A 13,179-nucleotide genomic window follows, 5' to 3' on the forward strand; every position below is an offset into this window, starting at 1 on the left:
TAAGTTGTTCATGAAGAAGAAAATAATGATGATGTGATGGTTGCCTTTGCTGATTTGCAATTCAATATAGAGGAAGATGATGTGTTTGATAATGCAATAATGTCGGGTAAACAATTCAAAATTCTAAACTCCAAGCCGAATTCGATTTTACAATTCTTGAATGATAGTACTTAAAAGTCATCTGTTAATGGTTTTGAGGTCGAATACCTCTTAAAAGCTCAAGAGTCTCACACACAAACTCTTATTGAAGATGTTGATAAAAGAATAGACGAGACATTGGCTACTTATTCTCGTTCTTTCGATTTTGAGCTTTCGAAAATACGTGGTACTACTCGTGAGCGTAAAAGCAAGTTAGAACACGAAGATCTAAATAAGATTTGTTTTTCAGCTCAATATATGTCTGGAATGATAGAGAGAATTGAGTACAAAAGTGTTTAAACGAAAGTTCTTACTCTAACCTCTAAGTAAAAAAAGTTCTTACTTTAACCTCTAAGTACTTAACCTATTTATAGGGTACTCACGGACCAAAAAATATAAGGACTAGACATGATATGTGAAACTTTCTTATGCCTTGTAAATACATTAAGATAACAAAAGTCCTTAGACTTACGGTATTTACAGGTAAAAAGACAAAAACACTATAATTGATTCTCACAGCTTTCAAGCTTATATATATATATATATATATATATATATATATATATATATATATATATATATATATATATATATATATATATATATATATATATATATATATAGGGTGAGGTTCAATATAGAACCATAATTAACTAAAGAACCAAGGAACCAATCTTTTTTTCAACTTTTAGAACTTATTTCTTATAAAAAAAAACTAAAAATATAGAAATTCATAACTTTTTATCATTTTTTCAATGATATCAAATTCGATAAAAAAAAATTTTCGTCAAATTCACAATGTGAATCTAAATTCACACGGTGAATCCGAAAAATATATTTAACATTCACAATGTTAAGTTATGAATTTAGAAATTTTTAGTTTTTTTTTTTTCGATAAAGAATAAGCTTTAGAACTTGAAAAAAAAATTTGTTTCCTTGGAGAACCAATAATTATGGTTTTCTATTGAACTTCTCTATATATATATATATATATATATATATATATATATATATATATATATATATATATATATATATATATAATACTCTAAAAATAATTAAAAACTATTAATTTTAATATTTTTAATATAATTTTCTGATATATTTACAATTAAAAAAAAAAAAAAAAAAAAAAAAGAGTAAAATGATCAGGAAGATATTACCAGATACCAAACACTAGAGTAAAATGTATTATACCACACAGAGTGAATGTGGTGTTACCGCACACTCCACCTGCCACATAAACCCAGGTGCGGTGGGTGAACTCCAACCGGCCTAAGAATAGGATTTCTTGTGATATTACTAGATACCAAACACTAGAGGACATTAGTTTGTTATTAGAGCAAATATGAAAATTTTACTTTGTTTTGAAATAACATAATTTTTTAAATGTATTTTTGTATTTTATTGATCTTGTCATTACTGATGCATATCAAACTGAGTTAAACTGCTAGTTTATGATACCATGCATCCAATCATCAATCAAGTAAACAACCACAAGCAAAAGAAAAAAAAGGCTAAAGCACGAAATGACATTCAAATAACAACAAAACACGAGTCACAAAATAAATATATACACCCATTCATTCCATGAGGATGCCAAGAAAGCATCCATGTCTTTTTTTTTCTTTTCTTCCATCATTATTATTTCCTCATCTCCTCCTGTCTTGAACCAAAACCAACCCCAAGATTCACAGAATCACAGAAAACAGCTCTCTCACTATTTCCACTTTGATCCCTCTCTAAACTTGTTGACTAAAGTAAAAACTAACAAGCAGATGTCTCTGTTATTAGTTTCAAACTAACAGGAACTGTTGTTACACCTCTTGAATTCGAAACCTTCAAAGAAGCAAAGATACACGATAACTTTGCTATCATCAAACCACTCCTTGCCACTCTCACCCCCACTTCTTTCCCTCTTGACGGGCTCCGGTACCCTTCCAAATCCGCTTTCGTTATCAGCACCGCATCCCCTGAACCCGAGGGCGTTTTTGACATTTTACTCCTGCGCCACTGACCATACTCTTGAACCGCCTGTCAAAAACAAACACCATATTAAGTGCCTGTTTAAGTTCTTAATCCATTAAGTCAAAAAAAAAGAAATAACAGAAGCTTACCTTCCATTGAGATGGTGCCAAGAGGACTCTAGGTCGCCTACACCGCACGTATTCCAAAGCAGAAGCTGGGGTCATCTGCTTGTATTCAACCTGCAAAATCAAAATGTTATTTTACACCATGAACTCATCTATACAAATTTTCAACTAACTATATTATTCTCATTTCTTATACACAAAATTTTATTTATGTAAAGAGTAAGAATTCGGGATACCAAGTAACAAAGAACAATTGTGGTGCTTCTTCCTCTCCCTGCTTTGCAGTGTACATAAGTTGTTCTACCATGACTTGCATTCTCTGTGTAACCAAACCAAAAGACAACATTATTATATTAGTAGTGCCAAATACATAATATATTTGTTAAAAGGTAATTGATATGGTTTACTTTACTCACTGTGAATGAAATTTACTGCTCGGTCAATGTCAACAAATGAAGGGGCAAATAGGTAATCTCTTGTGGGGATGACAAGATGCTCTATGTCATAAGCCTAGAACATTACAGAATAGTGAGATAATTGGATACCAACATGGTTACAGAAAGATTATGAATTATATAAAATGGTAACTTACGCGATATAAAGAAGTTGGAACAAGAGTTTCATATGGCTCGTTGAGAGTGATGACACCACCAACATCAAGCTGCTTCAATCGAGGGACATCTTTTGGAAATGGAACAGCGCCGAGAAGAAGAAACTGGTTGATTAAGAAAAAATAAACAAAAGATTTAGATTGTACCATGAACAAGAAACAAGAAGATAATTGAGTATCAACTTTGGTTAGCTTTGGGCTAAATAACAAGTTTCCCCAACTGGTCAACTATTAGAAAGTCAACCGCTATTTTGCATAGCGGAAATCTTTCCAATGATCCATTAGCATGAATACGATAAGTAAATCATACAGATTTGGTTTTAATTGAGATTACTGACAAAGTTATTCTTACAAGCTATCAATATCATGTACATGATCAGTACAACCAAAATTAACACACGAACTATTGAATCTTCAACTACCAAAAGAAACCCTAACAGAAGATTTTTGAGAACATATTGTTGTCGAGATCATGAAGCATGGCTGGACACATCAATTAGCGTAAATAAAAGGACAATAATAGATCGGAATCGTGTATATACCTGATCAACTTGATCCCACCACCTGAACTCGGCTTGAATTTTGTTACGGAAAACATTGTACAGAAGCGTAGGGTAAAACAGGATCCGAGCACCGGCTCCGACTAACGCTCTCTTCGCATCAACCGCGACAATCTGCCGTCTAGAATCATACTCGACGGTACTATTAATGATTTTCAAATAGGAAGAATCATCCAAATCCTCGATCTTCATGTCACTGATCGCAACCAAACTTCAAATAAAACCAAAACCCTAACTCCTTCAGTACCAATCAAGATCGCTTCAAGCAAATACCGAGACGTAATTGCAGTGTCTCAGGATACAAGCTCAAGTCCGGTATCCAACATCTTTGATCGAGACTGATATTGATTTTCAGGTATAAACTGGGAAAAAGGTATTCCCAATTGGGATGATAGGATTGATTCAAAGCGAAAAAAAGAGAGGGAATATGTTGTTAGAATTCGAAGAAACGTCGAATCTTTTTGCGAAAATTTACAGCGAAGAGAATCAGTGGTTAAGGGAGGAATCGAGGAAAGGGGGGAATCGGATCAAATGGTGTGCGAGGTATGAAAAAATGGAAGGAAATCGAAGGTCGTGATATTCAATATCTTTAAGGAATATGTCAATATGATGATGACCCTACGCAATGTCTATTCTATAATTTTATAATTCTAAATTTGATTAATTTTTATAAGTTTTTTATTTTAAAAATTTATCCCACAATAAGGTTTTCCAAAAAATAATCCTAAATTTCGTATATTCTCACATGTAAAATTGAAACATTATCTATAGAATCATTAACACTATGCCGTTTAACAAAATATATTATTTGAAAGTTTCATCTATGAAAATACAAAAGAAAAAAGATGAACAATTTTTGTGGTAGCAATCTTTAAAAAAATCATTTTGAAAACAGAAAAAGTTTTTATTTTAGTTTTGACTTTTGAAAATGAAATAAATTAATAATAAAAAAAAACCATAGTTTTACAACTTACATTTTTTTGTCATAGAAATCTTCAAATCTTTTTTTACCGTACAAAAATAATTAGTTTTGATCTATGAAAATAGAAGATTAGAGTAATAATAAATTTTGAAAATTTCACGCGTATAAAATGTGAAAATGCAAATAATTAAATAAAATACGAACTTATTTTTGGTAAGAATTATTAAAGACGCGAGAATCTATTTTGCCCATTCCTCTAAAAATTATAATATGTCCACGGTAATTGGTAATTTAATTTAAGGAAAACCAAATATATTCCTTAAAAAAGCTTTTATCAAATCGCACATTACGAGCGTGTTCGGCAAAATTAGCTGGTAGCAGGTAGCTTGTAGCTTGTAGCGTTTTGTTAAACGCTACATTAAGTAGCATTTGGATTTGGAGCGTTTTGTTTAAACTAAACGCTAGAAGCTTGTAGTGCCGAACGAGGCTTTCTGTTCAAAACGGAGCGTTTTGTCAAACGCTAGAAGTTAGAAGCTCTCAAACGCTCCTAAACACTCTGTGCCGAACACGTCCTATATCATATCAATTAATATACAATATTAATATGCGACTAAGACTCGTACTAGAAAAACATTCACAAATTACAATACAATATTAATCCATTATTAAAATTAAAATTAAAAGGTACATGGTAATTTAACATGGGGCAAAACAAGGGAATTACGAACTTGTGAAAAAACCGATTCATATTAATATATGAGTCAAGGGTAGCTCCTAATTTAACATAGGGCAAAACAAATATATTTACCCACAGATGTATAAAACATGTTATAATGATAGCATAATGATTTTTTGAAAGTTACAATAAAAAAATATATGAGTCGAGGGTAGTTCCTGATTTAACATAGGGCAAAACAAGCATATTTTGTAAGAAATAAAACTTTATTTATATTGGAATAATTCACAAATTGTAGTTATTAAGACTTATGAAAAAACTCGATTCTTTTTGTATATTTACCACAGATGTATAAAGCATGTTATAATGATAGCATAATGATTTTTTGAAAGTTACAAACAAGTACTCGCGATCTGATCAAACTTCCAGATGATATCCCATCTTCTGGAAATCTTAAAAGACACTATACTTAAGTATATCAAGTGTCCAGACACTATACATATCCACCAAGTGTAAATCCATGGATTACAACGTCAGTGGCTTGCATGGTAGGACAGTGGTGGATTGGAGGCGACATAGGGAGTGTTTTGTTTCAGTTCAGGAAAATCGATCACCACGATCTCCTCTAAACTCTCTGATCAACGGGTTTAGAGGAGAAGTTGTCATGTGTGATTGGTTCAGTTGTCAGTTGTGAACAGTCAGCTTTTGTTTCAGGGAGACAGATTTTGGATGGTCCTTTAATGGTCAACGAGATCTTAGATTGGTTAAAACGAAAAAAAAAGCATTGATAAAGTTTAAGATTGACTTCGAAAAGGCTTATGATTTCGTATGTTGTAAATTCCTTGAACATGTAATGCAATTTATGGATTTTGGTAACAAGTGGATGAAATGGATTCATGGGTGCCTTTACTCAGCTAAAGCTTCTATTTTAGTTAATGGAAGTCCGACCGGAGAGTTTCCTGTTCAAAGAGGTATTCGTCAAGGTGATCCTCTCTCTTATTTACTTTTTATAATCATGATGGAAGCTCTTCATGTTGTTGTCGAAGATGCTATACATGCCAAGTTTTTTCTGTTGTGAAGATTGGTTCCATGAAGGTGTCTCATATGATGTATGTTGATGATGTTATGTTTTTGGTTGATTGGTCTCATAAGAATATTTCTGCTATTATTCGGTTGTTGCAGTGTTTTCATAACGACGCTGGTCTAAAAATAAATATTCATAAATCTAGTCTTTTCGGAGTTGGGGTGGATTATGTGGATGTTTGTATTTTGGTTACCATTACAGGGTGTAAACATGAGAAAACTCATTTTCTTTACTTGGGTTTACCTGTGGGTATTAGTATGGCTAAAATTCAAAGTTGGGCTCTGGTTATTGACAAATTCAAGAAGAGACTTTTGAAGTGGCATGTCAATATGTTATCTATAGGTGGGAGGTCGGTGTTGGTTTCTTCAGTTTTGGGTTCGGTTGGTATTTGTTACATCTCTTTGTTTTTAATGTCTGTTTAGATTAAAAAGAAGCTAGAATCTCTTCGCTCTAATTTTTTTGGGGAAATGATAATACTAAGTTTAAGGTTCCGTGGATTTCTTGGAATCAAGTGCTAGCTTCTAAAGAAAAATGTGGGCTCGGTATTTGGTAGTCTAGAGGATTTCAATTTAGCTTTGTTACAAAAGGGAGATGGAGATATGTGAATGAAAAGGAAGCACTTTAGGTGAAGGTTATTTTTGAAATCCATGCTTGTTTTGTGAGTGAAGGTTCATTCTATTTTCCAAGGATTCATGGACATGGTGTTTGGGCTACGATTGTTGGTTATATAAATACTATACATGAGAAGGGTGTTATCCTTCATTCATGTATTAAAAGAAGGGTTAAAGATGGAGGTTTAACTAAGTTTTGAAATGATATTTGGGTGGGGGATGTGTCACTGAGGTCTAGGTTCCCTAGATTGTTCCAACTTAAGATGAAAAAAGATTGTGCGGTTCGTGAGAGATGAGGTGTTGGAGGTAATAGGGTATGTCGTAGGTATATTAGAGGGGTGTGGAGCAAAGACAATTTGATTGGTATTCTGTTAGGTATGCAACTTACTACATGTTAGGTATTCAGCTTACTACAGGTGGTGATGATTGCATTTGGAACTTGGAAGGGTCGTATAAATTTACGGTTAAAGAAACACGTCATTATATTGATGATATAAGCCTTCCAGATGGTATTGTTGTTACTAGATGGAACATGTACGTGCCTAGAAAAGTAAATATTTTAAACTGGCGTGTTTTTTGGGATAGAATTCCAACAAGGTGGAATTTGAGTCGTAAAGGAGTTGGTATAAATTCATTGATGTGCCTATTTTGTTCGAATTGTATAGAGAAGGTTGATCACATTTTTTTGGTCTTGTGATCTTTCAAATTCTATTTGGGAGAAGGTTTACATATGGTCTGATCTGTTGCCTCCTATAGTTGATCGGTTGCGACAAGTGTTTAATTGGATAAATGATTTTCATATCTCTTTAGATAAGAATGTGGTGTTGGATGTCATTTCATGTGTTACTATTTGGGTGTTTTGGTGTCATCGAAATGACATAATTTTTAGTGATAAAGTTCATCGTAAGGAGATGATGTTTGATAGAATAGTCGAGTATTTTTTTAGGTCTACAAATAAAAAAATGAGGGTTAATTGGACTAATTGGCTCCAAATTCTTCTTTTAAATATTTCATTGTAATTTGTTTTTCAGCTCTTAAAAAAATGATGGATTGTTTTTGCCCGAAACCACCATAAACACAACCACCTCTGATGTATATGAAACTCCCATTTGAAACACATATTTGAAACACCACTAGGGAAGGGAGGGGTTTCTGGTGGGTTTGGTGTGAATATTTTTTTAATTTAAAAATTATAAATAAATTGAATTAAATTAAAAAAGAAATTATTAAGAGCAAAATAGTTAATTTTTGTTTCTAATGATGGTTAGAGTAAAAAAGAAAAAAAAAATAAGGACGGTTCCAATTAATTTTTAAAAATAAAGTCTGAACGTACTTTTAGACACCTACACGAAAACGATTTATATAATTTACTTTTTCTTTCGGTAGATGGTACATGTTACGTTGTCGGTAGTTAATTACTTAATTTCCATTAAGGGGCTGTTTGGCAGGATCTGAATTTTTAAGAGCCAAATTTTTAAGAGGTCTGAATTTCTAAGAGGGTCTGAATTTTTAAGATCTGAATTTTCAAATGTTGTTTGGTTGGAACCTCTGAATTGCGGTGCTGAATTATAAAAATGACCATTTTACCCTTCTGTGTTTTTTTTGCTGAATTTGACATTTTTTATTATAAAATAACTGAATCAACTTATTGAATAATTATAAAAAATATACAGACACCATATAAAATCCAGTTTAAACATAAATCAAGATTAGACATAAATTCGAATCAAACATACCATTATCATTTCTTGATTATACCAAAAGCAGCTAATTGCAATAATACAAGAAAATCAAGATTTCATATCACAAATGACAAACCAATTTTTAATTGTTGTACCCTAAACAATTAAAAGCTCCAAAATAATGATAACCTAAAGTAAAAATCTCCTCTTCTCTTGTCAATTTTCACTTGTTTCCCAAAATATCCTTTTTGCGTAAACCATAATTTATTTACTTAAATTCACCACATGTTCAATATAGCAACGTACTTTCATTTAGTGAATCCATGACATGCTAATATTCAGATTTCATCAAGGTATTCAATTTTCTTTTGACAAAGTACCAAGGTTCTAAAAAATCAATATTCTTCTAGTTTGGTTTGCCTTTTTAACTGGTCTATCTTAATTTCATAAGATACCCTGGAGTTATATGTCTTCTTAAAGATAAAATAACACAAAGAAAAACTTCACTTTGGAACTTTTTTATAATTTAAGCAAATAAACTGCCACCCCATTAAAACTTATATATAATCTAATATGTAGCAGTGGCAGTAACAAATCTCATTTTTTTAAAATAAACCTCGTTATTTTGTTGAACCTTTTTAACTAAAATAAATAACAAATTTACAAAAGATAAACAATATTTATGTAAAAAAAAAAAACTTCAGGGAAACACCATAACCTTCATTTTTTGAAAAAAAAACTCCTCAATAACTAATGTATCAACCTTTTCCAGGGAAACACCATAACCTTCATTTTAAATGCTTAATTATACTAGTAGTCTAGGGAGACAATCATCAACTAAATGATACATCAACATATTTCTGAATTTCTTGAGATTGCACCAAATCAGATTTCAGAAATAAAAAAAAAAAAGAAAAAAAAACAAATTTTCACCTCAATTCCATTCATGTGCATCAAAATTGAAAGTGGTCAAACAACCCTAACAGCCAATCAGACTTCAAAATCATGTATCATAGCTAATAACAAATTAGGGGGAATGATTTCATGTGTAGACTAGAAGAATCGATTTCACATAAATCGATTTTAGAAAATTAGAGATAAACAAACCGGGTGCGTCAAGGCGGTTCAGTGGCGGTCGTCGGCACTGTCGAGGGCGGATACCATCACTGGCGATGATGGCGTTTCGTGTGTGTGAGGTCGAAGATGGGGGCGGCTATGCTGTCCGAGGTCGACAACGGGAAGAGGTTGGCGGAGTTGGTCGGCGATGGGAGGAGATGCTCGGAGCTGGAGTTGTTCGGATGTGGGAAAAGAACAAAGGGACGATGAATCATATAATCGGTGTGTGTTTGATGGATGAATGTGTATGAGGGCAAAAGAGGGAAGAGCGCGTTTCTTTTTTATTCAGATATAAACTGAAATCTGAAACTTTAAGAGGCTTCTGAAAGTTTAAGAGACTTTAATTCATAGGCTACCAAACACTCTTAATCTAAATAATTAAGAGGTTGCCTCTTAATTTGTCAATTAAGAGGCTACCAAACAACCCCTAAGATAGACATGCACATACTCAAGCTGTTTGAACATATAAATTCTTTTTAAATAAAGTAACCAAAATGTATGTCCCTCTATAACTTATGACATCTTTTATTTTATTTGGTTATTTTGGCTTTGAAATATTAAAAACTTATGACATCTTTTATTTTATTTGGTTATTCTGGCTTTGAAATATTAAAATCATGATCAATTTTCCTGATTTACATGGCATCCATCTATTAACTTATGTAAAAAACCGGTTATGAATTTAATATTATTATTTTAAAATAGCTATATCCTCTAGATTTTACTATTATAATCTATTTTGATTTTGATAAAAAAATTTCAGATAAAATTTTAATATTTTGGTTAAGTTTATGGTTTAATTTAAATATTTATTTTTTTAACAGGAAAGTCTTAATTATTAAAATTTATACGATAACTTGTTACTTTATATTGAAAAAAATAAGGATTGTTTCGTTAAATAATCGAGATTTTTCTATTTAAAAATAAATATATAAATTACGTCGTAAACTGACCCAAAATATTAAGATTTTATCGAAGATTTTCTGCTTAAGTAATAAACAAATTTTTTATTCCACGATACAACTTTTTAAGATTTTATCGAAGATTTCCTGTTTGAATAATGAACAATTCTTTTATTCCATGATACAACTTTTTATTTGGAGTCCATGGTGTTATATAAACTCGTGAATTAGGAAAGTAAAAGTTACGATTTTTTGTAGATAAAGATAAATAAAAAGAAATTCAGAAAAATGATAAGAGTTAATTGGTCTTCTAAGTGTATTTTACACAAATGTCGCTTTCCGTGACCTTTTATATCTTATCCTTTCATCATCTCTTTTGAGTTGTCCTCCCAACATTAAATTATTATATCACTATTTCTTTTTATGAAATATTCATAAAAATGACAATTACCCAATAATGTTTTAATTTGTTGATGACTTTTGAAAGTCGAAATAGGAGAAAAAATGACAAGGAAAAAGATAGACAAATCTTTATAAGATTTAAATAAAATATTAAGATTTCTCATTGGAGACAAAGAAAGAGGTAAGACAAAAGACAGGTACAAAGAGGCCAATCGTAAGACTAAGAAAGTTGTGGCTATAACTAAGATCATAACTTACGAAGAGATGTATAGGAAATTGGACACAAAAGAAAGAGAGAAAGGAATATACAAGCCACGTAAATCAAGTCAAATGGTTGTGCCTTGGATTGGATAGAAAGGAGTTTTGTGGGTGACTATTTTATTCAACATTATCTTAGACCCTGTTTGATAGTTTCTGTCCGGAAAAGTGTTGTCTGAGAAAGTGTTGTATGAGAAAGTTTTCTGACTGCGAAAGAAACCATGTTGTTTGATTGTACATCTGATTGACTGTGCTGAATGATGAAAAATGACAATATTACCCTGTTGTTCTATACTGTGATGGATAAAGTTGCTGAATAATTATAAAAACATACAAATTGTCATACAAAATCAAAATTACACAATAATAATTTAAAAATCCAAATAGAATGTCGATTAAATGATGAGATTAAAACGTTTAGATCGATAAGATTCTTAAACAGATAAATCAAGAACACAATGAAAATAATAACACCAGATGAATCAATGTTTGTGTCGAATGATTAATCAGTCACAACCTCAGAAGAACTCTATGAAGAATTGCTACTGTAGAGGTGTGCTAGGGTTACAATACCATCAAAAGAGTAAAACTATCAAAAGCGTACATTCTAAGGTGCATGCATGCACTATATAAAGTAAACCCTAATAAATGTAAACGGTTGGACAGGCCCATAACCGAGAACATAATAGACCTAGACAAAAGGCCCAATGACGCAACACTTCAAGACCCAACAATCTCCCCCTTTGCGTCAATTGAAGCGAGAGATTACTGCTGCTGAACCTGTGTGGTCTTCTTCACCGTTTTGAACAGCTTCGGTATGATAGCATGAATAGTGCGTCGAAAGTTGATATACCACCGAAGCATGTCATTGAAAATCTTCTTTGCATCATCATCACTGGATTTACATCTGTTTACTATATCTAGAATATGTTCAAGAGCAACAGTAGAAAACAGATGTTTGTCTGCCAAGGCGAACATGCACTTTAGTGGAGTAGCCGAACCTCCAATTTCTTTAGTAAACATCACCGTCAAGTGTTCGGTGTCAATCTTGCTCATACACATCTTATTCACATCACTAGCTTTGCCAATGGGTTTGACAATGGGCTTCTTCCTCAGAGCAGAAGCAATCTCTTGATCAAGCTTTGCTACTTCATGAATATACGAAACCAACATTCTCTTTATGTGATCAAGAATGGGTTCGTACTTCTGCTCATTTGACAACAAAATGTTAGTCAACAGAATCCAGTCACAAGGATTGAGATTCGGCAGATCAGCAAGAGAAATGTCATGAACCGAATCGTCAGAACCACGAGTAACCCGAAATTTCACATTGATGAATTTTCCCGCGATAACTGGCTTCATAACCTTGACCGAAGTAATCTTCTTTGCGCTCCAGGTCAAATATTGAGGTTGCGAGAAAGCTAGATAATAATCGATCAGGTCTTTGTCAACCTTCGGGTCAGGTGAAGGAACAACAACAATTGGCTCAAAACAGTGAAAAATGAATGCCCTTCGGGTGATCGACATATCGAATTGCAAGTCTTTAGAATTAACCAAGTCAAAGGAAATGACTGGTTCAAGCCAATGAGTACTTGGGGATTCAATCGCTTCTTTCAACAGATTTTCCAATGTCCATAATGGAAAGAGAGATTTACTTCATTCCAAAATGTCATGGGCATCTTTAGCTTTCCTTTCCCTCTCTTCAGTTTCACGGGTTTGCTTTAACAACTCATCTTGATTCACATCTTCTTTTTCTCCACTTGCACCAACAATTTTCTTTCCTTTATCTTGAACAGTTGAACCCGAAGCTTCATTATCCTTCGGTTCTGTGGTGACACTTGGTTTAACAGGAGGAGGTGGAGGATTTTCGGTTGTTGGAGTTTGGCTTTTGGGGTTTTGTTTTGGTGGATCTTGACTTGCTTCTCCCCTTGTTTTGGAGGGACACCCGCCTCTGAAACACCTTCTATCCTGCTCAGAATTGCAAGTGCAGGACGCAATTTTTCAGCCAATCGTCTCCTGATGGTGATGGTGAGAACTAGGGGTGGAATTGGTACGGTGCCGAGTATTTTTTTTCCCAAACCGTGCACCGTACCAATTATAATTGGTATGTAATTTTAGTTACCAC

At 32.8% G+C, this 13,179-nt stretch overlaps 1 protein-coding gene across 1 annotated transcript; it reads right to left on the reverse strand.

The window, feature by feature from the left end:
* Nucleotides 1-1,656: 1,656 nt before the first annotated feature.
* On the reverse strand, nt 1,657-3,987 carry LOC145133087 (phosphatidylglycerophosphate phosphatase PTPMT2-like). Its single transcript, XM_079068025.1, has 6 exons — nt 3,384-3,987; nt 2,824-2,946; nt 2,648-2,741; nt 2,468-2,550; nt 2,256-2,345; nt 1,657-2,172 (listed from the first exon to the last, which is right to left on the reverse strand). Exons 1-6 carry the CDS (start codon nt 3,591-3,593, stop codon nt 1,906-1,908), a joined length of 867 nt encoding a protein of 288 aa, XP_078924151.1. The 5' UTR covers nt 3,594-3,987; the 3' UTR covers nt 1,657-1,905.
* Nucleotides 3,988-13,179: the final 9,192 nt, after the last annotated feature.

The sequence above is a fragment of the Lactuca virosa genome, chromosome 8, assembly GCF_052849685.1.
Source record: "Lactuca virosa cultivar CGN04683 chromosome 8, Lactuca_virosa_CGN04683_v6, whole genome shotgun sequence".
NCBI lineage: Eukaryota > Viridiplantae > Streptophyta > Magnoliopsida > Asterales > Asteraceae > Lactuca > Lactuca virosa.

Coding starts and splice junctions, on each gene's coding strand:
- LOC145133087 (XM_079068025.1), bottom strand. CDS start 3,593: ATGAAGATCGAGGATTTGGATGATTCTTCCTATTTGAAAATCATTAAT. Junction 2,947..3,383: donor GGTGGGATCAAGTTGATCAG/GTATATACACGA, acceptor TTAATCAACCAG/TTTCTTCTTCTCGGCGCTGT. Junction 2,173..2,255: donor TGGCACCATCTCAATGGAAG/GTAAGCTTCTGT, acceptor TGTTTTTGACAG/GCGGTTCAAGAGTATGGTCA.